Source organism: Plodia interpunctella, chromosome Z, assembly GCF_027563975.2.
Source record: "Plodia interpunctella isolate USDA-ARS_2022_Savannah chromosome Z, ilPloInte3.2, whole genome shotgun sequence".
Taxonomy (NCBI): domain Eukaryota; kingdom Metazoa; phylum Arthropoda; class Insecta; order Lepidoptera; family Pyralidae; genus Plodia; species Plodia interpunctella.
The window spans coordinates 13,189,896-13,214,905 of record NC_071324.2 but is presented as its reverse complement, the minus strand read 5'-3'; the positions used below and the strand labels follow the sequence as shown (position 1 = coordinate 13,214,905).

At 35.8% G+C, this 25,010-nt stretch overlaps 1 protein-coding gene across 3 annotated transcripts in view; it reads left to right on the top strand.

The window, feature by feature from the left end:
* LOC128683034 (alpha-1,3-mannosyl-glycoprotein 4-beta-N-acetylglucosaminyltransferase A-like) overlaps positions 1-25,010 on the top strand; it is a 55,082-nt gene that overhangs the window by 24,328 nt on the left and 5,744 nt on the right. For all 3 annotated transcript variants that reach the window (XM_053768206.2, XM_053768204.2, XM_053768205.2), the window contains exons 2-8: positions 3,095-3,198; positions 16,038-16,150; positions 17,225-17,330; positions 19,358-19,569; positions 19,939-20,051; positions 20,269-20,497; positions 21,748-21,960. In XM_053768206.2, coding sequence (XP_053624181.1) covers positions 3,095-3,198; positions 16,038-16,150; positions 17,225-17,330; positions 19,358-19,569; positions 19,939-20,051; positions 20,269-20,497; positions 21,748-21,960 — 1,090 coding nt within the window. The remainder of the gene's footprint in view (positions 1-3,094; positions 3,199-16,037; positions 16,151-17,224; positions 17,331-19,357; positions 19,570-19,938; positions 20,052-20,268; positions 20,498-21,747; positions 21,961-25,010) is intronic.

The window sequence follows — 25,010 nt, the reverse complement described above, 5'->3', positions numbered from 1 at the left end:
GTAATAATAACCAACATATATTATTACGATGTTTTCCGTAGTTCCATTGAATTTCCCGTAATTAGTTATAATACAACGTTTATACTAACAACTACTCAAATACTATTTTATCATAACGACGCGGGAGAAAAGTTTTATTTTCATACAAAGCACCACGTACCCAAATTTTAGTATATCATCATCAAAACTCTCCTTTTTATTGTAAATATTAAAACATTTTAGGATTTCAAATGCTAAATTTAACGAAGTGGAAAATATTAACCTTAAAAGTTGGTTGGTCCGTTCATACTGTCAAATAAATTTAGATGTCAATATCAACATTGTAATTACGAAAGTGGTCCCGGAAAATCTACAGAACAAATTTCAATGGTAGTTGATGGACAGTTAGAATATAATCTGGGATAGTACAGTCAACAGCACATCAAGTTGCGCTGCATGAACCTCTATATGAGTTTGCAATGAATTTGGATAGGTTGATATGCCGTTGACTGTACAAGGGCATTTTTTATCCCGAAACGTATACAGGAACGAAGCTCGAGAAAATTGAACATTATTAAACTTTGACATTATTATTTTAACATGCCGTGATTTCAATACCACATTCAATCGCTTACCATAATACCATTAATATTAGCTACTTTTTAATTAGAAAACACCTAATGTAACTTAAAAATAAATACGTCATCTCTCTTACATACCTTATCCCATTATCTCGGGTCGGCTCAACGTGTCTCTTCTTTCCACAGTACCCTTAGGCGAATGTTATTAATTACATAAATATATAATTAATAACATTCGCCTCCGACATCCACATATTTTCCAATCCACACATCTTGCCCTTTTCTCTGTAAATTTAAAAATAAAATCATTTTTTTTTATTCTTGAATCCAATTATGTTGTACTTTAAAATGTTTGTGATGAATCTGTTATAACACATTTTATTCACATTCCTCCATTGAATTTAGTATAACCAATCTGCCTCTAAGTACCTACCTCTTTTCTCACGGGGCTACTGAAAGAGATTTCATTTGTAATAGCACCTTTGTACATAATATTTAACCCTTGTAATCTATTTTAAAAATTTCTTGTGTGAGTAAGTTTTAATTGCGGAGAAGAACAATCCTTTCTGTATCAAAATATCAATTTCAGGCAACAGCAGGTAAAAGCTTGTACTATAATTATAAAACGTAATGCAACACCAATTAAAATACATACAATCTTCCTCGAACTGTATCGTCTAATAATGCAGATCGTCTACTCGTCCCAATCAATGCGCTTGAAACGCAGTCAACTATATTAAACATCGATAACAAGGAGCGCTTCGTGGAAAGGTTGACTTTCTTTATAATAATACTTTAACTGTTTACCCGCGACTTCGTCGGCGTAGAATAGTTCTGACAGCGAAAGGTATATTTTTTGTGATTAATGTTTTATGCCAGATTACTAGGCCTAGGCCTAATATAATCACTAGGCCTAATATTTTTGTGTGATAGCCTATTAAATCGTCATTGGTCGTCTTTTCAACTTGATGTTAGTGAGGATTTTCAATGTTAGTTAGGATTAGCTATGCTATATATGCCTGGGGCTATGCTCTTTGAAATTGACGCAAACAAAGCCGCGGACAAAGGGCTAGTTTCATATATGTCACAAATTGGTTTGCAAAACTTTTTTTTTTTTTTTAATTTCAATAAATCCTTAAATCACGCTTACTTTATTTACTCTGCACGTCTGTGATTCAGTCGCAAGATTATACCATCACCATCCAGAAGGTTCGTATCAAATGCCTTGCATTCTATTCTGAGAATTTTGTGATACAGACATTTTCCCGTTACATAACTTTTGATGTAGCTGCAATATTAAATGCCAGACGGATAGCGTGAAATTTTATACACTTTAAGTTAAAATGATATGCTTGCTGTATAAAATTCCGTGAATTTGGTTAAAATCTAGCACTATTGTGTTGTAATTTCTCTTTCTTTTTTACTAAAAGACTAAAAATTCAATCAATAAATTTAAGAACTACTTTCTTTGTGACTGTTTCCTGCCATAGATTTTACAACCCTATTCGAAACGACTTACACAACAATTAAATAATAATAAAAAAAAAACAATAAATCAAAACGACGTAAGATAAATGACAATTAACAAAATATAAAGTTACTAATAAAGAGCACTTAACCGGGTAAAAAATAAAATTTTAAACAGCCAACTAGTCAAAATGACCGTTCAGCTAGCCCTTTCATTAAACAACACGCTTCGAAATAACGTCCAGCCAGACATAATGAAACACGTCGAATGCACAACGGATTTAACTTTAATTGATCAATTTCATTCATTACTGATTGTTAAATTGACTGATTTAATTATTTGTTTTCATCACTACATAGTATAAAATGAAGTAGCTTAACATTATCTGTCTCTATGTCACTCACCTAGATGTTTAAAACTACGCAATGTATTTTGATGCGGTTTTTTTAAAGATAAAAGTGATTCAGAAAGAAGTATTATAATTTATTAGATTATTTTATAAAGGTATTTCTTGGCGACCTCGGTGGCGCAGTGGTTAAAGTTCTTGTCACTGGACCGAGAGGTCCCGGGTTCGATCCCCGGTCGGGTCATGATGGAAAATGATCTGTTTCTGATTGGCTCGGGTCTTGGATGTTTATCTATATATGTATTTGTTATAAAATATAGTATCGTTGAGTTGAGAACTTACTTTGGGGTTAGCTCAATCTGTGTGATTTGTCCCTGTATATTTATATTTATTTATTTCATGTGTACACAATGGGAGTAGGTACACAATTCTTTACGAACGTAATGGTGGTAGATGTTAGTAGCTCAGCCACTTGCAGGTGCAAGCTGCTAGCATGTGTATACATACCTGTAGCTGTCATGCGTTGGTGTTGCACAGGGAGGTCGAAACGAAGGTATAAGAATCTTCCCCGTGCCAATACATCATTATGCTAAGAATGATGTGATTGTGCACCGAAGATCCAGAACGAGGGAACTCTTCAACGCTTTCTGCACGTACATGATATTTTTGTTACCTTTTTGACGCAAAATTCAGCTTATAACAAATATGTAATTTTCATAGGCGCAACATGACCCGTGGGGCGTTCACTCCGCGGAAGCGAGTAGTCTACCTTCTCATCCTGACATTCACCATCTTCTCCCTGCTCATCTACACAATGTCTGGAGGTGAGTCTTTAACTTATTATACCGCACTCCACAGTCGTATTCCTAATGGCTGGGCGTGGTGGTCACTAAGTGAAATAAATATTAATCATCGACTAAAGTGCAGGTTTCCTCACGATGTTTTCCTTTATATTAATCACCGACTAAAGTGCTGGTTTCCTCACGATGTTTTCCTTTCAAGCGGTGTTCTATGAAAATTGCTATACATGAGTCAGCTATTGGTATACAAACTCACGTGGATGAGTAAGATTCGAACCTGGGACCCATTATTTCACAGGCTGGCGTCTCAACCGTTACACCACCACTTTAATACTGCACTTAAACTGTAAAAACAATTTTTTTTTGGACGGGCTTGTTCCAAGTTTTAAATTTTTCATTCGCCTATTACTACAATGGCAACAGTAATTGTAAAACTGTTTTACTATAGTAATAAAAATAATAGTTGTGTTAAATTTTGTATTTCATTGTGCTATATCTGCGTTCATTATGGAACATTCGATTTCGGATAGAAATTATTGAGAGTAATGCAAATATGACACTCGAGTATATGAACGTCGTAATTGGCGTAAACAGTCGGAAATAGACGTGCTTCAAAATTGAGTTCCAATATTCCACCTGATCAAAAAATGTCTACACATAAAATATATACTTAACATACGTTGCAAGTCGTTGATTGCAAGGTAAATATAACCTAGCAACTTGTAAAATGCATTCCGCATCGAACGGGCTAGTTAAGCATAGACGTTTGGTTTCAGTAGTCGTAAATAAATTGTCAAAAGGAATTTCAAAACTTTGCTTCAATATTTGTTGTAGAAACTAGTGACCCGCCATTTTATTGTGGCGGCCATTTTGAGTTCACAACATAGCTTAAACCGTATTTGGATTGTCAATGCTTAAGGTATTCCTCAGATTTTAGTTATCGGACACAGTATCCTACGTCACTAACTTGCTTTTGCAACACTAATAGGAACACTAATGGGACTATTGTAGTAAAAATAGAAGACAACATTATAAAATACCTAATAATCTGTTTCGCTTACTAATGTAGGTATCTAGACACAACTTATTTTTCACATTTTAAAACAACAATATGGTTATTATTAAAACATTTAAATTATAACTAATTGAAATTAATGTTTTAAAAAGTAATTTTTCCAATATTACAAAATTTAAAATGGCCTCCTGCTTACTGGCAAGCTTAGCTTATTAATAATATTCTGGTAAAGTGATAAAACTGTCGTTTAATTTAGGCTTATAGACTGGCTCGTGACAAAAGACAAACAGGGCACGACAACAGCCTTTGGTACGGTGAAGTTTGTTGACATTGTTGCACTTCCTCATTTGCGTTTTAGACTGCACTGCATTTGATGTTTTAAGTAATTTTTTGACGACATTAATTTGAAATGAAGATATTCCATTTTTGGCAGTTTAGCGTTTTACGAGAGTTTACGCGATAAATTGTTGACGACCTCGGTGGCGCAGTGGTAAAGTTCTTGCCACGGAACCGAGAGGTCCCGGGTACGATTCCCGGTCGGGTCATGGTGGAAAATGATATTTTTCTGATTGGCCCGGATCTTAGATGTTTATCTATATATGTATTTGTTATAAAATATAGTATCGTTGAGTTAGTATCCCATAACACAAGTCTCGAACTTACTTTGAGGCTAGCTCAATCTATATGATGTGTCCTATTATATATTTATTTACAAAATGTGTGAATTTAAGCCTACACAGTAGAAGTGAAAACCTATTGACCCAACACTATGTCATTACTCTAAGAGTTCCTCAGTACATCGTATAAGGCAGCCAGTCGTATAAGGAGTAGAAGTAAAAATATCGGAATCCAATTAAGGCGTGTCAATAGTTGTGTACGACCGGTTAGAAATAGGTTTTGACAGTTTAATAAGTATTTTACAACACGACGACGAGAACGCAAAGTTTTTGCCGTTTGAGTTTTCGCACAACGTATTTTTACCTGAGAAGTGAAACGCTAACCCGCACTAACCCCGTGCGGGTTAGCGTTTCACTTCTCACCATAGAATCGATTCGAAGAGAGACGCAACAAACCAATGACATTTGGGCCTTGAGACGTTTGTTTGACGTGGGTGGGCTTTTGATTGAATTAAACTCATTGCAACAATTTGAATTTGATTAGAGAAAAACACATTTATTTTTGAATTGTGAATATTAGTGAATTTACTTCAAACAAATGAGTATTGTAATGAAATAAACAGGAAATTAGAATTCCCCAATACATCGAAATATTTTTTTGACTTTATTTGAAATGCAATCTCAATTCAACCCAATCTGACGCCGGTAGTGTCAGAGGGCTCCTGTAAAGTCGTATATTTTGCTTTCACAGATTGCATTGTTATATTTTGAATGTACTTATTGGTTATTGTTCTGTTTAAATACTAATAAGCAGCACATCCTGAGCTCCTGCGCGTAATTACAAGCTCCGGTAGATTCGATTTCAAACTTTGTATGAGGAATCGGAAAATTCTACCTTTATACATGGATTACTTGAAATCTGTTCGCAGTTGAGCCGTTATTAACGAACTTCCAACGTCTCAAGTTTCCCTTTGAAATTCTTGTGTATTCCCGGGATTCTTTGCCTGCATCAGGACGACAGGCGCATCCTCACTCGAGCTCTAGGAACGTCTACGCTTTGTGCTTCTAGACTATTCAATTATCTATCTCTGCAGTTTTGTTTGATGGTTTATAATAAAAAGGATATTTAAATATACCGGGCCGGAGTTTGAAAGGGAAGTTTGAAAGGCTTTGTCTGATTCACCAGGTCGGACAATGGCGTTAGGTAAAGTTGTGAGTCCACCAATCTCATTGTGTGGGAAGCGCGACGATAGCAAAAACGGGAAGTTAGTTTTTACAGTTTTACTCCACCCACACCTTTTACTGAGGTTGTACTGCACTGTTAGTTAAATGCAGCGTGCTCGGGGCTTACGTACGCTCGAACGCATTTGTAATATGATTGCGGGGAAGTCTATTCAATGGGGAATATAAATGTTATGTTACCAGAGTGTAGCACTAGAATTTGATTCTGCAGGTATACATGTACAGTGTCACGTCATTATCCCTTACGGGGCAGACAAAGCCAAGAGCTGCGATACTCGAAAGCCACGTTTAGCTGTTTGGCGGTTTATCAGTGCAATTTAGATTACTCGTATATAGTAACAGGTTGCTAGCTCATCAGCAATGAGGAGAATCTCAAGTTTATAGCGCTTACATTTGATTAACTTTTACAATCTGCGCAGGGGAATTATCAACTCATTCTAAATTTATTTTACTCCCAAAACTTCTGCAATATAACTATGAAAAGTATGAACACCGCAAAAATATCAGTATTATTTTTTTCTTTCGTAATTGTATGAACAATTGGCTATTGTATGGGGGCGAAAATAAATTGCATAATGGTAAATAACTTTAATTCAGTTTTATTAATTACGCGTTTATTTATATTTGTTCGTATCAAAATCTATTTAGGAATGATTTTTGATTCTAAAATTGTGACGTCACAAAACGCAAGCATCATATTTTTTTTCTTTTCATTTTGACAGAAAAAAATTATATTCTTTAATAATCAGTTTTTGCTTGAAAATACCCCTGATTTATTGACGCAAAATGGAACTAATGCTATGAAGTCTGTATCGACAAAGCCGTAACTAATTGATGTGTTTGTTTGGACTATTTCTTGGCATAGCGACACAGTCGCTAGGTCGGCTAATAAGCGAGACGTTCATATTGGTGTAACCTGCTAAAATTTGCATGCTTCCATGATTCGGATCGGGTGTGGTCGCAGGCGCAGCGGCCGAATAAACAACAGTTTAAAAGGACATTTCGCAAATCCATACTAATGTTTTAAATTGAATGGGAAAATGTGTTTGTAGGTTTCTTTGACCGTCTTTCACGTTCAAATGGAACAACGGATTGAGGTGATTTTTGGAGATAGTTGAAGGGAGAGCTGGAGAGTATCAGAGTCTATGTGGCATATCTCCACATTCCGAGATAGGAGCTATAAAGGTACAATCTAGGAATGTCGTAAAGATAGCTCACAGAACTCTCCCCTTCAAATAAAAATAAATTAGAACTTATGACAATCACTATCTATAATCTATAAATCTGTGAGCTAACTTTATCACATTCCTAGATGGTACGTTATAGCTCACGTCTCGGAATGTGGAGATACGCCACAGTTACCTACTTGTGGTCGGATCCGCGGGCAAAAGCTACTTAGTAATATAGCCATTAAAACAGTATGAAAAATTTTGAAGCGGTGATGGCCAAGGTTAACACAGTCCGTCTGCGATTGTAAGGGCCCAGGTTCCTCGACTCCAGGAATCACATTCGTGCCATGTAAATTTGTATACCAATCTGACTCATGTAGGTATGTCACTGTGAGTTTTTATTGACCACCGTTTAAAGTATATATACATCGTGAGGAAACCTGCACACTGGTTGGCAGTTTAAGTTCACTAGTGTTAATGCGATTACCGCTAGACGCGGTAGGTGGTCGAAAGAGTCATGTCAGATGTATTTAGGCGACTTGAACAAAATCTGACCAATGTTAGCAATTAGCACGTTCGAATAGAGGAAATAGTTTTTATAAACCTATTTAATTTTATTATTGTATTTTATTATGGCTGACGGCGCGGGCCCACCTCATCCGCGCCGACTGCCTTCCACTCTTAATTTTTTAATAATAACTTTTTATTACAATATTATTGTACAGATTACGGCACAGCGTAATTGTTTAGTTATACTTCATGCCATGGTTGCATTGTTCAGTCGAACAATGATTTTTCCAATGATGTCAAGGTAGAGAAACATAGCACATTGCCTATGCATAGTTATTATAATTAATTTGAGAGAATGTTTGACACGTAGTCCTGTTTTTTGGCAGAAGGGACACGAGCAGTGCTGTCTAGATGTCGTCAAGCATGATATGAAGTGCCAATGGTCTGACAACGAGCGATGCCGAAAATCGTGCCAAACAAATAAATATATTAGGACAAATCACGCTAATAATCAAGGAAATTAAGGAAAAAAGAGTAGGCGGAAGCAACTAAAGATGAGCAGAACATGTACTTGATATATATACATATAATATCGCGATATATATGTACATATAATATCACTCTTTTCCCCTTACGAATGACGAACTCTAATACTTGATACCGGTCAAAAATGAAAAAGTACCATATAATACCATAATTTTATATAAAATAATATATGGAAGAACGACTTTCACTGTCATAAAGAAATAAAATAAATAAATTATTTATTTCAATCACGTTTTACAATAAACATTAAAAAGTATTATAAATAGGTGATCACGAATGAGGTCACTAGTGACACGCTCAGCTTGATTGTACACTTGCAGTTGAGTGCAGTCTTCCGCTCTCTCATCTTAAAGTACAGGCGACAGCATATCAAAGTCACATTGCATCGTCTATATGCGATACCAATAATAGCGCAGTATTGCATTCGCGTGATATGATGTGGTGCACACTGCCAGTAAGCTCAAAATCGCTGCTTTCCAGGAAGTTATTACGTCTAAGCCTCTATAGGACAATGGCAATATTCCCATCCCATAGGAATTGATTCTTATGTGTCAGCCTTAAAGTTTGAAAGCCAATTTTGTGAGAATTTCGAAACTTAATAACGCTTTGGCACAACGTCAGACCAGATTTTCTTTTAGCGGGATATTTTGTGCGACATCTCCCCTTCCAAAGTGTCGTAAAGGCATGTGACATGGCTTAACAACCGCCATCTAGTGACAGCAAACTTATTACACCAGAGTGAATGCAGTTTCCTTATGAAGTGTTCATTCATTGGAAAAAAGTGGATTAATGAAGTTTGCTCGCAAGGCCTAAATATTTCTGCGACTTTTGACATATTGGTGACTTCCACCAACATGTCATTGTTAACCGACCGACGAACAAAGGAGTAGGTTATAATAATCGGGTGTATTTATTTTTTATGTACGTTCAACGATTTCTCCGTCAATTGTGAATCGATTCAATATTTTTGTTTTGTTTAAAAGAGCTGCATACACATCATTTGATTTTATTTTTTGGGGCTTAATATTCATTATGATATAATAAATGAATATGTGTGTACAAACCAGTATAGTAATGCATTGCTAGAGAGCACGAGACGGCGAATCTTCGTTGTTTTGCAAACTATCTCATAATCAAGCTTCATGGTAATTTTGCTTTGTTATGTATATCGTGGAGACTGAGAACATCTTCCTATAAATTTACGACTTGAAGGCGCCATTCCCAGGCAGGTGGATAAGTTCAAATGCTATCAAGATAGCATTGTAATATCTAAAAGTGACTTGGTCCCTGAGATCAACATCCTGATTGGTGCACTGTTCCGTGGCAATGTAAATTGCAAAATGATAATAAATGTACCTATTATTAATTTCCCAACAATTTGTCCATTACCAGAAAATGTTTGTCAAAGTTAATGTCACTGAAGTAAATTCAAAAATTAGATATTGACGGACACATATTCTAAAATTTAAAAAAATATGTACCAAAGCTACAAACTAAAAGCATTTTAGAGTAATCACTTTACGCCACGAATATTGTGGGTCACCAATTGGTAACATTTAGGTAATTTCAAAGGTATAGGTAAGTACCATATCATCATCTCTGAAGTTGTAATATGTAAAAACATTTCTGTATCTGTACATAGTATAAAACAAAGACGCTTCCCGCTGTCTGTACATATGTATGCTTAGATCTTTAAAACTACGCAACGGATTTTGATGCGGGTTGTTTTAGTAGATAGTGTGATTAATGAGGAATGTTTAGGTGTTTAATTTATTATGGTTTTACCCGAGCGAAGCCGGGACGGGGCGCTAGTAGTTTTATAATATATCTATAGTTGTTTGTGTAGCGTATTATCATTTTACGGTTCATTGAAAACTTGACATGTTCTGATTAAGTATAATTTTAAGGTAGACCTTGATCGCATGGTCGGAGATTTAAACAACAGGCAAAAACAATTTTATCGTATACCTCACCTATACGCATAAATTGTAAGTCTGTTCGTACATGGGAGATATGTTTTTATTTTTTTTATTAGCTGTTTTAGTCCCACTGCTGGGCAAAAGCCTCCCCTAAATATTTTAGATAAATATGGGAGATATTAGAGAAAAATAATTTCGGGTGGTTTTTATGGGACTAATAGAAGCCAAATTATATATTTTTTATTTTTGTATGTTTGTCTGTCTGTATGTGGAATTTGATGCATTTTTCACGGTTGTATTGCGGATGGTATATAACTTAAAATCTGGTATAGGTTTCATCGCGATACGTTGCTCAGAACCCGCAATATTAACAATAATACGTTATGACGCGGACATGCGAAATTAACGCGGGCGAAGCCGGGGGCAAAAGCTTGTCCACAATTAGAATTAATACGCGTGTTTCGTGTGTTGCATACAGGTCTGTAAATTGGTAACATGAACCGTTCGCAAAAATAGCTTCAAGCGCGCTTAATTACAGACTCTGGTCCGGTACAGATGAAAATGTGCTTTTAACTTGATAATTTTTGTGCGTTTGGTAATAGTGGTATCATTAAAAAAAAGCAGGATAACCCTGTAAAGGTTTCGCTAGGGTAAATATAATTCAGACACCTCCTTCAAATCCATTCGTGAGAACCGCATGAAAATCCGTGCGTTCGCGATAAACTGAAAAAAAAAGTTTTTGAGACGGCAGACAGACGTGGCAGAGAACTTTGTTTTATAATTTAAATAAGGGTAAAGATAGTATTTTTGCGATAATATGGTACCAGTTAGTTACACTATCCATTGTATTTGTGGTCTGTACCTAAAGCATAAAATATATCTAAAACATATAATAAAATAGTAGAAAAAGAATTCCTGTACATTGAATAAATTTACATAAAAATAAAATTAGACGATAGAGATTAATATTTTAATATTTTAACTTTACCCTCTCAATACATATTTGACAACGTTATGCATGTCCGGAACAATTTAAACTTATTTAAAAAAGTTGGTGATTACACTGATAGAGCCTTACGTAATAAAGATAAATTGTTTGTCCCCGGGCATCGGTTGGCCAAAGTTAGAACGTCTTTTGTTGGGAACTGTATCCATTTTTATAATAAATTGCCTAAATGGATTCTTGATTTGCCGGACAAAAAATTTTGAAATTATATAAAAAAGTACTTTTTAAAAAGGCATATTACAAGTCTGATGATTATGTGAACGACAATAATGTTTGGCCCAAACGTGGTGCAGTATCCTCATAACATATGTAATTGATTTATGATATTATTACGTACGTTATGTACATTTAGCTTTTTATTTATATATTTTTTTGTGTGACAATTTTCAATAATTTTATTGGAAATACAACTTTTATTTTCTTTATTCATTCAAATTTTGACATGTTTAGTAATGATATACATTCGTCCTCCTAATTTTTAATATATGTATAAGACCTATATTTGTTAATTGACGTCCTTGGAGAAAAGGCTGCGGTGAAGTTTGTTGCGCCGCTTCTTCTTCACCTGCGCTTTGGCAGTAGACTTAAGTAATTTTTTGACGTCAATAAGTGATGTATATCATCCTAAATTGAATAAAGAAGTTTCAATTTGAATTTGAATTTGAGCCACAGCAACAGAGTAAGAATTGAAATAAAAATCTGTCTGTTTGTCTGTTTGTACACGCTAATCTTCGGAACTACTGGACGGATTTGAATGAAACTTTTTTTGTTACACAGCTATTAAGCCTGGGCAACATATAGGGTATAAATTATTTTGAAAACTGGAACACGTGATGGAGAACAATGATGGTGCAGCTAAACTATAGGAAACATAGAAATGACGCTCTAATGAAAGTAGTTCAGTCTGATGAGCATTTTCTGTTGAGGTATAAAAATCGAAGATCTGGAACACCTGAAGAAGAGTCACAATAGTTCAGCTAAAGAAAATATACTTTTTCAATCTGATGAGCATGTATGTATAGGTATTGTTACATTTGTCTGTACAATTAAATTTCTCTAATAATTTTGACTCCTTACCAAAAATTGACCAGCCACGCGAACGAAATCGGAGGCATCATCTAGTCCACAATATAATATTAGAAACTTCAAAACCAGTTAAGCGTAAGGTTATTTGGTGTCCCATTATTGACATGGTTCCCATTTGAGATTGTAAATATAATTAGTGTCTGTCTGTCTGGTAATTCAAAATAACTACACCTATCACTGCATAGTATAAAACAATTATTATATGCTTAGATACTTATCTAAAACTACGCAACAGATTTTGATGAGGGTTATATTAATTGATAATGTGATTCATAAAACTCTTGCGTTACTGAGTGACTGACTGTCTGACAGAAAACGTACAGCCGAAACTACTGGACGTAGGAAGCTGAAATTTGGCATGTAGGCTTGTGGGTGAGCACTAAGAGAGGATTTTTGCAAATCCTACCCCGAAAGGGGTTAAAGATCTTTTATATGAAAGTTCTACACCGTTATAGTTAGTGACTGGAAAATTTGGATTTTAGTTGTTTACAATGAATACGTGTTCCAATTTTTTTTTTAAATTAACCCTATATGGGACTTAATACAATTTTCAAAATAAAAAGCCGAAAATTGGTAAACATACACTTCATAATTTTTCTTGGAGGAATTACAGAGATTTTACTATGAAATTCACGCGGGTGAAGTTGCGGGCAAAAGCTATGTTTATATAAAATTTAAATACAGACTTATTTTGCACAAACTATATTTCAAAACATTGTTGTAAGTTGTAACTCTAAAACATATCCACTATATTTTTTACTTTTAAACACGGTCGCCTAGCGACGAGCGTGGAGGATAATTCGCAAGGTCCATGCACATTTTAATTGCATCATGTTATAATTGGGTATATTACCAGGGAGGTACATGTGTCTTCGAAAATTCATACTGACATTTTCGTAGCACAATTTGTTTTGTTTGCTCTATTCTGACGGTGCGTTGTCAACATTGCTTTGTTTCCACGTTTTAAAATTTTAATAAGCATAGGGTTGTGAAGTAGGTACCTAGCAAAATTATTGTTTTTAGATATTTTGTCTGTCTGAATATTCTTTGATATTTTTCGAAATGGCTTGTCCAATTTTGATTGAGCCTAATTGTTGTTAAGAAAAAACCGACCTTAATTGGGTGGTGAAAATTCATACGACACTTCGATATTTTCGAGTGAGTCATATGAAAGTTTCGTTTACTTTACTTGAAATGCTTTATTTTCTATAAAATATCTTCATAATTATATCGCAAAGAGTGACGCTACACATGACTTCAGCGTCTAATGGATGCATTAACTTAAAGGTATTAAGTTACACGGTTTTATATTATTTTAGCTTCTAGAATATTCTCGGAACAATGGTAACGTGTTGACGTGTAGCACCGTCATTATGAAACATAAATAATTACCTTTAAGTAGATGACACAAAAGACAATACAGATATTTTTACGAAACAGTTACGAGAGCTAAGAATTACTTGTAGTCAAACATTTGAAATTTTCCATCATTACTTTTATGAGAAATCCGAATCCCAATTACAACTTGTTTGTATGTTACATTTTCACGCTTTAACCACACGACCAATCATCTCGAAATTTTGCATACATGCAGTCTGAATTATGGACATATAAGAATATATTTTATTTCGTAAAAATAACTAGACACGGCCGTCTTTCTTTTTTCTCATTCAATTCATTTTGAATTTTTAACTTCAGAATAAATGTTTTGGCTTTCTACAAAGGCGCAAGCGGAAAATTTGACGTGCAGTTGGTTGCAATAAGCAAATCCAGATGTAATATAACTATTTCTACACGACTGCATAAAAAGTATATTATGTTTACATTGTACAGAGTATCTTTATTCCAGCAAAGAAATTAAAAATTATATATATAGTAGACTTCAGCCCAGCAGACGGTTAGGTACCTATATTCATGATTGTTTGAATATTAAAGAAGCCCAGTCTAAGGCTAATCTACACACATATTATTTTTTAATAAAAAAGTTTATCTCTTATTAGGTTCGGAATAGTTTTGTCTCAATCTTCTGAAAAGAATGAGAGGGACAGAGCATAAATATGACTGTTCCAAGCCTATCGAAATATAAAGTCAAGTGGACTTTTGATTTCAAAAACAACGATATGTTTCTAACGGAGCCATATTTTTCCTGTTTGTTGATCTATATGTCATACAGAGTGATGGGGTTTCTACAAGAAGCACCTGGAATGTTTCTTTTTGTTTCGGGGACTATATATAGTTCTTCGAGATTCCTGGGAGTCTGTTCTGCAAACTTTAAGTCAAAAGTGCTCTTATTGACACGCAATATGAACTATTATTGAGACACAGGTGTTTTATATTCAGAGATTAGACCAAACTGTAGATTAAACCAAGATTGAAAGTTAGAAGATTAGAAAATAATCGAGCATTATATAGTTTAAACTATCCTTCATCATTTATGCAGTGATGAATATTACGGGACTTAGTCGTGAAACTAATTATTGTTACTTTACCTAAACGATTTCTCAATTACAGTCATGGTAGAGGAAAATACAGTCTATTGTGATTGACATTAGAGTTAGATTTCAGTGGACGATCACAATGTACTATCAATTAGCACAAGAGTTCCTTCACCATTATTAGTCAAGGTTGGCGCTCGATATTGGTAGTGTGACCAAAAGATCATAGATGAAACTGAATTTTTAAAATCCTATTTTTCTTATCAATTTTTTGGTTATCGCATCTCAAAAATAACGTTCCTCTCTTTAATAAATAAATATATATATTAGGGCAAATCACACAGATGGAGCTAGCCCCAAAGCAAGTTCGAGACTTGTGTTATGGGATACTAACACAACGATGGGCTCGGGCCAATCAGAAAAAGATCATTTTCCATCATGATCCGACCGGGGATCGAACCCGGGACCTCTCGGTTCAGAGGCAAGCACTTTACCACTGCGCCATCGAGGTCGTCATTAATCCTTCTTTACACATTATAAAACAAAAGTTCCGTGCCGCGTTTGTCTGTTTACTGCTCGGATCAAATACGGTTTTCACCAATAGATAGTGTGATTTCTGAGAAAGATTTGGGTATATAATTTATATATATAGCCGACCGACAACACGGTTCGTAACGTGTTGTCAATTTTGTTTAAAAAGTATACGAGAATGATGACAACTGATAAAATGACCAAAGAGAGTTAAGCAGTTAAGCATGGAAGAAATTAAGGAAGTTTTTCCCCAGAATTAGCTATGAAAATAAATCACAAATACAATAATTTCATCGTGAAATATTGTAGAACAAGGCGGGCGTTTTATCATTATCAATCTATGCGGTCGAAGGCTCTCGAAATCTCGACCCAGTCGACACAGCAACGTTATCTCATTGTCTTAAGGGCAGATTAGCGTAATGCATTATATCTTAGATAGATTGAAAGCTGAAGCCTCTGGCTGGTTTTAAGATGAATAAGCTAGACGTATCTCACTTGCATCATCATATATTTATATAAAAAGTATATATATTTACTAAATTACGCGAAGTCAGTGGCAAGCTGTGTTTGTTCGACAGCCAGCTAAAATTAACTAAAACAGCTTATAGAGTCTAAGATAGAACTCCATAAGCGTTGACTTCGAAATAAAAGTTGTTACATTTATTTATGTTTCTTGCAACGAGCTAGTTTTAAACGATTTGATTTTATTAAAAATTCTCAAAATTATCAATAAAGCAGTAAAAAATGCGAAGCAAATGATTACTTTTAAAATAATAATTGTCGACAGGAAATATACAGAAGGAAGAGAAGATCGAGCAGAAGATTCTGGATATGCAGGCGAGATTGCAGTTCCTGGAGTCCCTCTACCGCTCCCGGCAACACGATGTTCTTACCATGCAGGTAACTGAATGTTCGACATGGCAGACAACCTCCAGGAGTACCGTCTAGCCTGGTACCTTTTTGTGTAAACTGGCAAATTAAGTGAGAAACAATGTCTGGCTATGCGTTTCCACCTGGCCCTGGCAGAAGAGGCAAACCCAAGAAGTCTTGATGTCGTCAAGGATGATGTGCCTTTATAGGTAGATGCTGCTCTGACGCTGTATGGATAAAGAACTGAGAAAACTATCAAATGAGAGAAAGGGAGAATATAAAAACAATTAATATTGGTAGTACAGAATGTTTATGCTATTTGACTGTTAGGTTAGATTAGGTCTCGGTCTATAACCTCCGGGGAGAAGGCGCCTCGCTGTCAAGCGCGCCTTCCCCAAACGGGAGAGTGGAGGCTGGCCATGCCGAGGCCACGGTGGTGGTGGCCACCGGGTCTGTGGAGCGAGGGTAGCATATGGTCCCGGTACTATCGTGGTAGGTGTTGACACCGTGTGGTTTTGGTGGGTTCGAGTCCCACATACCTAACCGGACTCCCGCGGCCGCATAGATAAGAAGAGGCTTTATCCGAATGAAATAAAATTGGTTTCAATTTTTAAGCATCTAAAAATGAGAAATGATTTCGAAGAACTCAGTCTAATACCTAAATACAGGGAATAAGCTACTTTTATAAAATTTTTTGAAACATAATTATTTTAGATAGAATCGTCTCGTAAAACATTATCTTAATAATAACAATCCTCAATTAATAAGAGTCAAAAAAATATAACAATATAAGAATAACGTCTTATTTTTAATATTGTTAATTGAACAATATTCAGAATTGTTTGTTAAAATATTTAGATGATGATAAGTAGGCTCATAACGAGCGAGTATGTAGATATTTTAATGACTGTAGAAGAGCCTGTGCCCCTCGGTTGCTGAATATCATATTGCCACAAGACCATATTTTTAAAACAACGTATTCGCAACACGATCATTTCAAAATATCCTTTGTGATATGTGGTGGGCGTGTGTGTACCAATTATATGGGTATTTGCCCGCATAGTTGTATTTTCACAGAGATTAGCTATGTCTTGTTGTTTTCAGACCAAATTACTGGGCGAGCATAAACACCTGACTTCCATCGCTGCAGTCGACAGGACCTCCACCAGCCTGTCACCAGAAATGCAGTCGCTACTGAAGAATATCACAGGTACAAACTGACATCCATTGAAAAGTGAGCTTTTATATCATTCGTCGTAGCTAAATAAGTTATCCATGAGTTAGGACCATCAGGTTATGTAATTCCTCGTAACCGTATAAGTCAGGCGAATTGTTTGACCACGAGGAAGAAAAGCTTTGTCAAAGCATCATCTGTAGGCTTTACATTCTTCTTCTTGTCCTCTGCCTGTGTTTCGCCTACATTTCAAAAAAGGTTCAATAATCACACAAAAGTATAAAGATTGATGCAACTGACACATTAGTATCTGGGGCGTCATACAGGTCTTTCAGCAGTGCAAATGGTACGCTGGGCATGATATTAGTACGCCAAGCTTGCAGACAGCGAGCAGTCTGCTAATTTATTGTCATTGTAAAGTACTTATATCAAAGTATAAATCTGTAGCTGATATTTCAATAAACATAATTTGATCGGATGGAAGAGGTGTACATTAAATCCCTCGTAAGTATCAATTGTGTCTCGATTCTTCGCCATAACAATTGTTATCCGGTAGCCGGCTATCAGTCTGAAAGCGATGGGTCAAAGGCCGGTGCACAAAGAAACGTCTGCACTTTTTTGTATGAAAATTTTATAAGTGTGTACACGCGCGCTTGCGATACATTAAAATGTCAATGTCTTCCAAACAGAAAAAGTGCGCGTGCACACGAATCTGTGCTAAGTTTACTACGACCTTATAGGATTGGACAACAACAACAGGGCGCACTCAGGCTGATTGGCACATGCCAACCATCGCCATATTAAGCCGTCGCCATATTTTTTTATTGAAGAGAAGAAGAACAAACAAGATATTTTACGTCTGTTTGTTTTACCAATAGAACAAATTGTAATACAACATGGCCTTTTGGGAGTTGATCGTTATGGATCGTCGTTGTGGAGATTGGTTCACCACGCTCTGCGCTACGAACCCTAGCTGTCCAGGTGCAAACAATCATCAAAACAATTCTTACAGTTATAACGTGCTTATAAACAATATCTAGAATGTAACTCGCTAACAAGCTGTAAATAAATTCACAGCGCTTTTAAGACGAACTTCTGGTTTGCTAGTAAAACAACGTCTAACTTTGATTATAAAGTCCGCATGAATATTATAGTATATAGCGCTTTTCGTCATGAGTTGTTATTAGTAATAGGTTCTGCTCTGCAATGCGATTATGGTTTATTTCAGTTATACTATTAATATATTCTTGTACTATAAATATTGCATACCAATTGCTGGTGCGAAATCATTTATTAACATTTTAATGATGATAAAACATGATAATCACATACCTATTGTGATTAAGCGAAGCGATTTTTTAGAAGTGCTAATGTATTATTGTAAAAAATTGAGGCGTGTTATTCCCCATGTGCCTGCGGTACCCGCTCCGGAATATCACCACTCCTTATTCGTATTTCATGGATGACACAAAACCTAACCAGAAAATAAGCAACAACGTCATTCCCGAACAGAGTCAGGTAATAATGAGGTAGTTAGACGTCAGGCAGGCGACATTCCGAATCATCACAGCCGAGAATACGCGTGCTTTAGTGAAATACGAATATACCGAGTGCTTTCACCCTCTTTGAGAATGATGTTGTTGCCTATCAGCTGTCAAGTCTTTATATAGTCAGTTACCTCGTACGATATTTATTGGATCGTTTGGTGGAACACGCCTCTAGAAGACCTAAAAAGAGGTCATGGCTATTCCTCTTTCCTTGTAGCCTTCATCATTCCTTCATAGTCATTAGTCGTATAACTAATGGCTGAGGGACAAGGTCATTACATGTAATGGAACACATACAATAATTTTCTTAGCACTATTAATGGAGTGGTTTGCCATTGCCTTCTCCATAGAACCTTAATCAACGTACTTTTTCAGTAGTAGTAAGTAGAAAGATGAGCATGATTGAAAGCCAGAAACTAGGCCTTCATAGGCACATCTCCAGGTCATATTTAAGTAGTACTAACAACGCTCGCGTTAGTTCTTCCGCATTCTTGTAAATAGTCCGTAAATTTCCAGGTTCGAGGGCGGCGGCTGGTCTACGTAACAAGCAGACGCTGTCTCTGTCCTCGGTGTTCATGCCTCAGCTGCTGCCCCATCTCCTGGACGACCCCTACAGCCTCACGCCGGCCTACCACATGAAATCAGACAAGAAGACCTTTGCTGACGTCGTCATCGGGATACCAACAGTGAAGAGGGACAAGGAAAGCTACCTATTAATTACACTTACGGTAAGTTCCTAGTCTCTGTCTCCCGTAGCCTTGAGCAGTAGTGCGTTAGTGCTCACGTTAGTGCTAAGGACGCGAGAGGCGTTAAATACTGTACATTTAATAATGTGCTCTCATGATTTCTTTGGTGCTTGTTACTCAATCATGCGAAATCTACTAGATGAAATACGAATATATTTGGTAGATTACACGAGTAGAATATGACCTGAAATAACACAGAATATACAAAATGTCCCGAAATTGTCATGGCCGCAGACGTTACTGAAAATATGTTCCTATATACAACAAATAGATTTCTGTGGGTACTTGTCCACCAACTTCTAGAACGGATTGAATGAAAGTGATAATGATTTGTGATTGTTTCGTCTCCAGCATCTCATCGAAGGACTATCTGAAGATGACACTAATACCACCCTCATCGTGGTGATGGTGGGCGAAACCGACCTAGAATACGTGATCACCACCGCCAGGCAAATCGAAACATTGTAAGTATAACCACAGCTACAGGGAAAAGGCCAATAAAAATAAAATAAAAATCGTTTATTTCAGACTTAGAAACCATAATGTGTTAATAACAAAAGAAACTTATTAACTATGTTAGTACATCGATATTAAAATTACACCTAGTACGACATGCACGGGAACATACGTGGTCCTACTATAGGTCCACCACAATTACTGAAACATGTTGTATCATTCAAGGTTCCCAAAGCAAGTGGAAACTGGAGTCATAGAACTGATCTCTCCACCTGCGTCCTACTACCCGGACTTCGACTCTTTACCACTGACTTTAGGAGATTCCAAGAAGCGAGTCAAATGGCGAACGAAGCAAAACCTGGACACCATTTTTCTGATGGCCTACGCTCAGAGCAGCGGCACATTCTATCTCATGTTGGAAGATGACGTGGTGGCTAAGAACGACTACATGCAGGTGACTATATTTTACGAATTTAACAAACAAATCTATTAATTTTAAACAAATCTATTAATGGTTAGTTTATAATTTTTGTTCCACTCGGATCCATCGATGGATTAATAATGGATCGTATTGATATAAATACTTTACTAAAGGAAGTGTCTCCTAGTATAAAGTTCAGCACGTAATTTCAGCATTCGTCTTTCAATTGATTTGGCCGTGTATCGCAAACGAGTGTCAATCGATTGGTCACTCAATAAGAAGCAATGTTCATAATTATCGTATCTCGTGAAACTAGAAGATCTTTCTTTTTGAATTTCTGAAAATCCTTTAGAATATTTTACAATATTTTATTCATTACTTCATTGCAATTGCAATGTGCTATTAGCGATTTTTATTAGAAGGAATAATTTGACTGTTTATATTTTATTAACTTGGGAAATTTGTAAACATCAATGATTAATCTCTTAATACCTAGTTGCCGTCGACACAATGTTGTAGAGGATCCTTCACATACTTAATACCTTTTGTAAATAATGCTATGCGATGTGTTGCTTTTATTGCGATATTCTATCAAATATTATCATTTTGGTTCAACATCTCTTCGTGTCCAAGGTAATTTAATAATATTTTTCTATAATAATTTCAATAGATTATTTAATTACATCCCGCTACTACACCGCTCATTCGAACTTCCACACTAATATCATAAATGCCAAAGTCTGTATTTCTGTCTGTCATGCTATCGCAGCTAAACCACTTGGCAATTTTTTATTAAATTTGGAATAGTTATAGTTGATGACCCTAAATCAGTCATAAATAGGACCAAGCAGGCGGAGCAAAATTATTATTTTACGAGTTTTGGTGAGACAAGCGATGTAATTATTTGTTAAATCTCATACTAACAATTCTTCATTTCATCCATTTCGATACTATATAAATGTTCCAGCTATTTAATAAATGAAAGAAAATAATAATCACGCGTGAAGTTGAGACTCTTGGAAATTGCCCGCACGCATTAGAAGGAGATTTCTCTCGCTGGAGCCCTGACCTCCTACTGCAGGCACAGCTCTTGTTCCCGCTACCGTTGTAAAAAGGAGGATTGTTATAAAAATAAGCGAACAAAAAACATGAAGCGTGCAATGATACATTATGATAATTAATACATGAACAAAAATAATGATTAACGATTACTTTTATCATTCGAGAACTGAGCATAAAACCGCGTCACCTGATCCTGGTAGTAATTCAATCTCTCATTCCAGGACATCAAGTTCTTCACTGCGCAGACGACACGCAGCAACCCCGACTGGTTCTTCATCGAGTACTGCCAGATCGGCGGGATCGGCAAGCTGTTCCGTTCTGCAGACCTCGTCCGCTTCATCACCTACGTGCAGCTATTCTACAACAACCTCCCCATCGACTGGTTGCTCGAAAGCTATCTCGCTGATAAAGTCTGCACCATTGATAAGACCTCCGTATGTATTGTTTTTTGCGTCTTTATTATCTTGCTAATGAAAAAAGGCTACTTCTTAATTTTTCCAAAAATCTGTGTCGAGCTCAGCTTGCTGCCACAGAAAACCATGGATGCCATCCCGCCATCAATTCCCATCATTGTACGTATTACCTTTATCCTAGAATAATTTAATCTGGTTTGCTTCATAATCCAAATATAATAATTTCTTCTTCAATAAGCTTCCCATTATAGATAGCTACTGAGAGCTTCCCAGTTAATTTAGTATGCACCACTGCTGAGGTACATAAACATGTATTCAGTGCACCGGATGCTTCACTCCGAATGCAGATTGTAAAAGTTAAACTAATGTCTGGTCCGTTATTATTATACCTATAGTTTCAAGAAACCTACAACCTGTTGTTAAAAAAATTACATTAGGTGCTACATTTTTCAATGACAGGAATCATGAGTTTCCTTTTGTATTATTTGAATTCATTGAACCTGCCGCGCCCCAACGCTCCAACAACCGTAAAATGTGTTTCCTGTTACGATTGTTTTTATTTTCTCAGAAAATCTACAGTTGATACAGAAAATGTCTTGGACAAAGTTGTTATACTCAGTTGTATTGTTAATATCGTTAAACATATACAAATACTTTTGTACGTTCTGATGATGGGAAATTAAAAAGATGGCTTAGAGATGCAGTTTCATGTCTTTTTCTTTAACGGGGTAGACATACCCAAGAGTCACGAGACTCGCAGACCACGGCTTGACGGTGTTCAAGATTTATATAAAGTGCCCGTGGAATGACTAGGCGCGCCTGAAACGTCCGCTGGATAGAATTTATCCTATTGATCAATATTATATTCCATGTTTTAATTCCATTCACCTAACTACTTACCTATACATTAGTTTTTGCGTGAAATTGTAACAAATATACATGCACTCTCACAAGCGTCATATCTTTGCAACTAACGATACGTATAACTATTTAATTTACTCCAACACGCGAATCATAACAAACTCGAATATAATAAAACTAATCGACAAAAAAGTCTATCTTTAATTGTAGTGATTTTACTAGATTTTCTTGCTATTATTTGTTTAATTTTCAGTTTGTATGTTCGTAAGGCTGGTGCAAGTCAGTCGCTAACACATTATTATTATTAGCATGTTTCATAATTAGCAAGTGTAAACTGGTTGCAGAGGTTGTTATTTACATCACAGGTTAGTCATGAATTACATTGATGATATTGTTTTCTTTGTTATATTATACCTACGCCAAAGATGAGGTTCTTTCCATGGTTTATGCTTGGTCTACAGAAATTAATCCTCTTTGTTTAATTTGCTGGTATGACGTCACAATGCAGATCTTTTATGATAGTTATCATGTCCGTAATCCTGCTGTTGTCGACAATTACTGTAACTTTGCCTAAAATATGGCAACTTTGCCTACAATTAGGGTTGCTTCAAGGATGATAAATTTCATTTTGATTATTAAAGTTTATAACATTATTAAATTAAATATCGAATGATAATACTAATATCACAAAAGAAATATGTATATCTCAGTAAACCGTTTTTCCATTGTACAGAGTGCAGGCTTTGGTTTTGTTTCAGATTAGAAATGCCTCGAATACTAGAAATAATAGAAGCCATGATGGAAAGTCAATTTCATATAGAGCGAGACGTGTTGAGAAGGGAAGAAAATTTTGTATAATATGCCTTATTTCAGTTTTTGAGTAGAATAAAATAAATAACATATGCGTTTCTTATTTTGAAAATTGTACATCATAAATCATCTGTCCATTTTCTTTCTCTGAATACGGAGAAGCCTGAAGGCTAATTTACGTATTTAATTGAAAAACAGTTGATATGATATGACAGATGAAAGGGAGGGTAACTAATAAACCAGTTTGTACAATGAACTTTTCGCCCCTCGATCATAGATGGCGCTACGGGTATCGTAACGGGCTAAATAACGCAGATCGACTAACGACATCACTTTACTTGGTTCGTCACTAGATGGCGACGCGAATATTTATATTTCCCTAGAACGCGCAATAGAAATTATAGACCAGATTCGGCATACATAGCTGGATTTTCATTACGGTAAATAAATATACTCATAGTAACTACGCAATATTCATGCATTCACGTCGGCATCTGTCCGTTTCGGGCGATAGTGTGTAGACGGCATAACAAAATTCAGTGACGACTGTGCTGCCATCGTACGACAACAAGACATAGTTGACATCTATCTCTAGATCACAATATTATAATGACAATTTTTGAAAATTGTAACATGGTTAGTTAGGTACGCAAACACTACTTACGACGATAATTATCATCATCAAAATCAAGCCATTAAAACGTTCCCTCTGCTGGGATAAGGTATATGGGCCATGACCCACCACGTGGACTCCCGATTGGCGATACGACGATAATAAGATATAGGGATATAGGCGTCTAGATGTTGCCCGGAGCTTCGCTCCGGTTAGGTATTTTGAGATAAAATAAAGCCTATAGCAATCTTGGATAAAGTACCTTTCTAATGTGAAAGATTTTTTGAAATCGGTTCGATAGTTTCGGAGATTACCCGCCTTAAACATACAATGTCACAAACGCTTACCTCTTTATAGTAATAGTATAAATATAAGAATAATTTTGCATTCAAGAATAATTTTTCGTAGGTCTTCTAGAGAGCAACTACTTAGTCATTTAGGTAACATTAGTAAAATTTTCTAAAATTGAACCGTCAAGCCTAAATAATAAAGCCTAAAAAATATTAATTATTTGTTTTTTTTCTAATATATGTCAAGTTATATTATACATGTTATGTACATATATTGTTGATCAGTTTGGTAATTCGTAGAAACATGTAATTTTCATATATTGTATGTGCATGCACCCGCCTAACTTACCTGTTTTGGTGATATTTAAACGTATAGTGCAAAGTTCAAAACTATATCCCATCCTCGTCGCCAGTGAGACGTCAATGAAAGATGGCGGTTACTGATTAACTGGTTTATTCAATAATGAACGTACAAATATAAATATACCCTACACAAA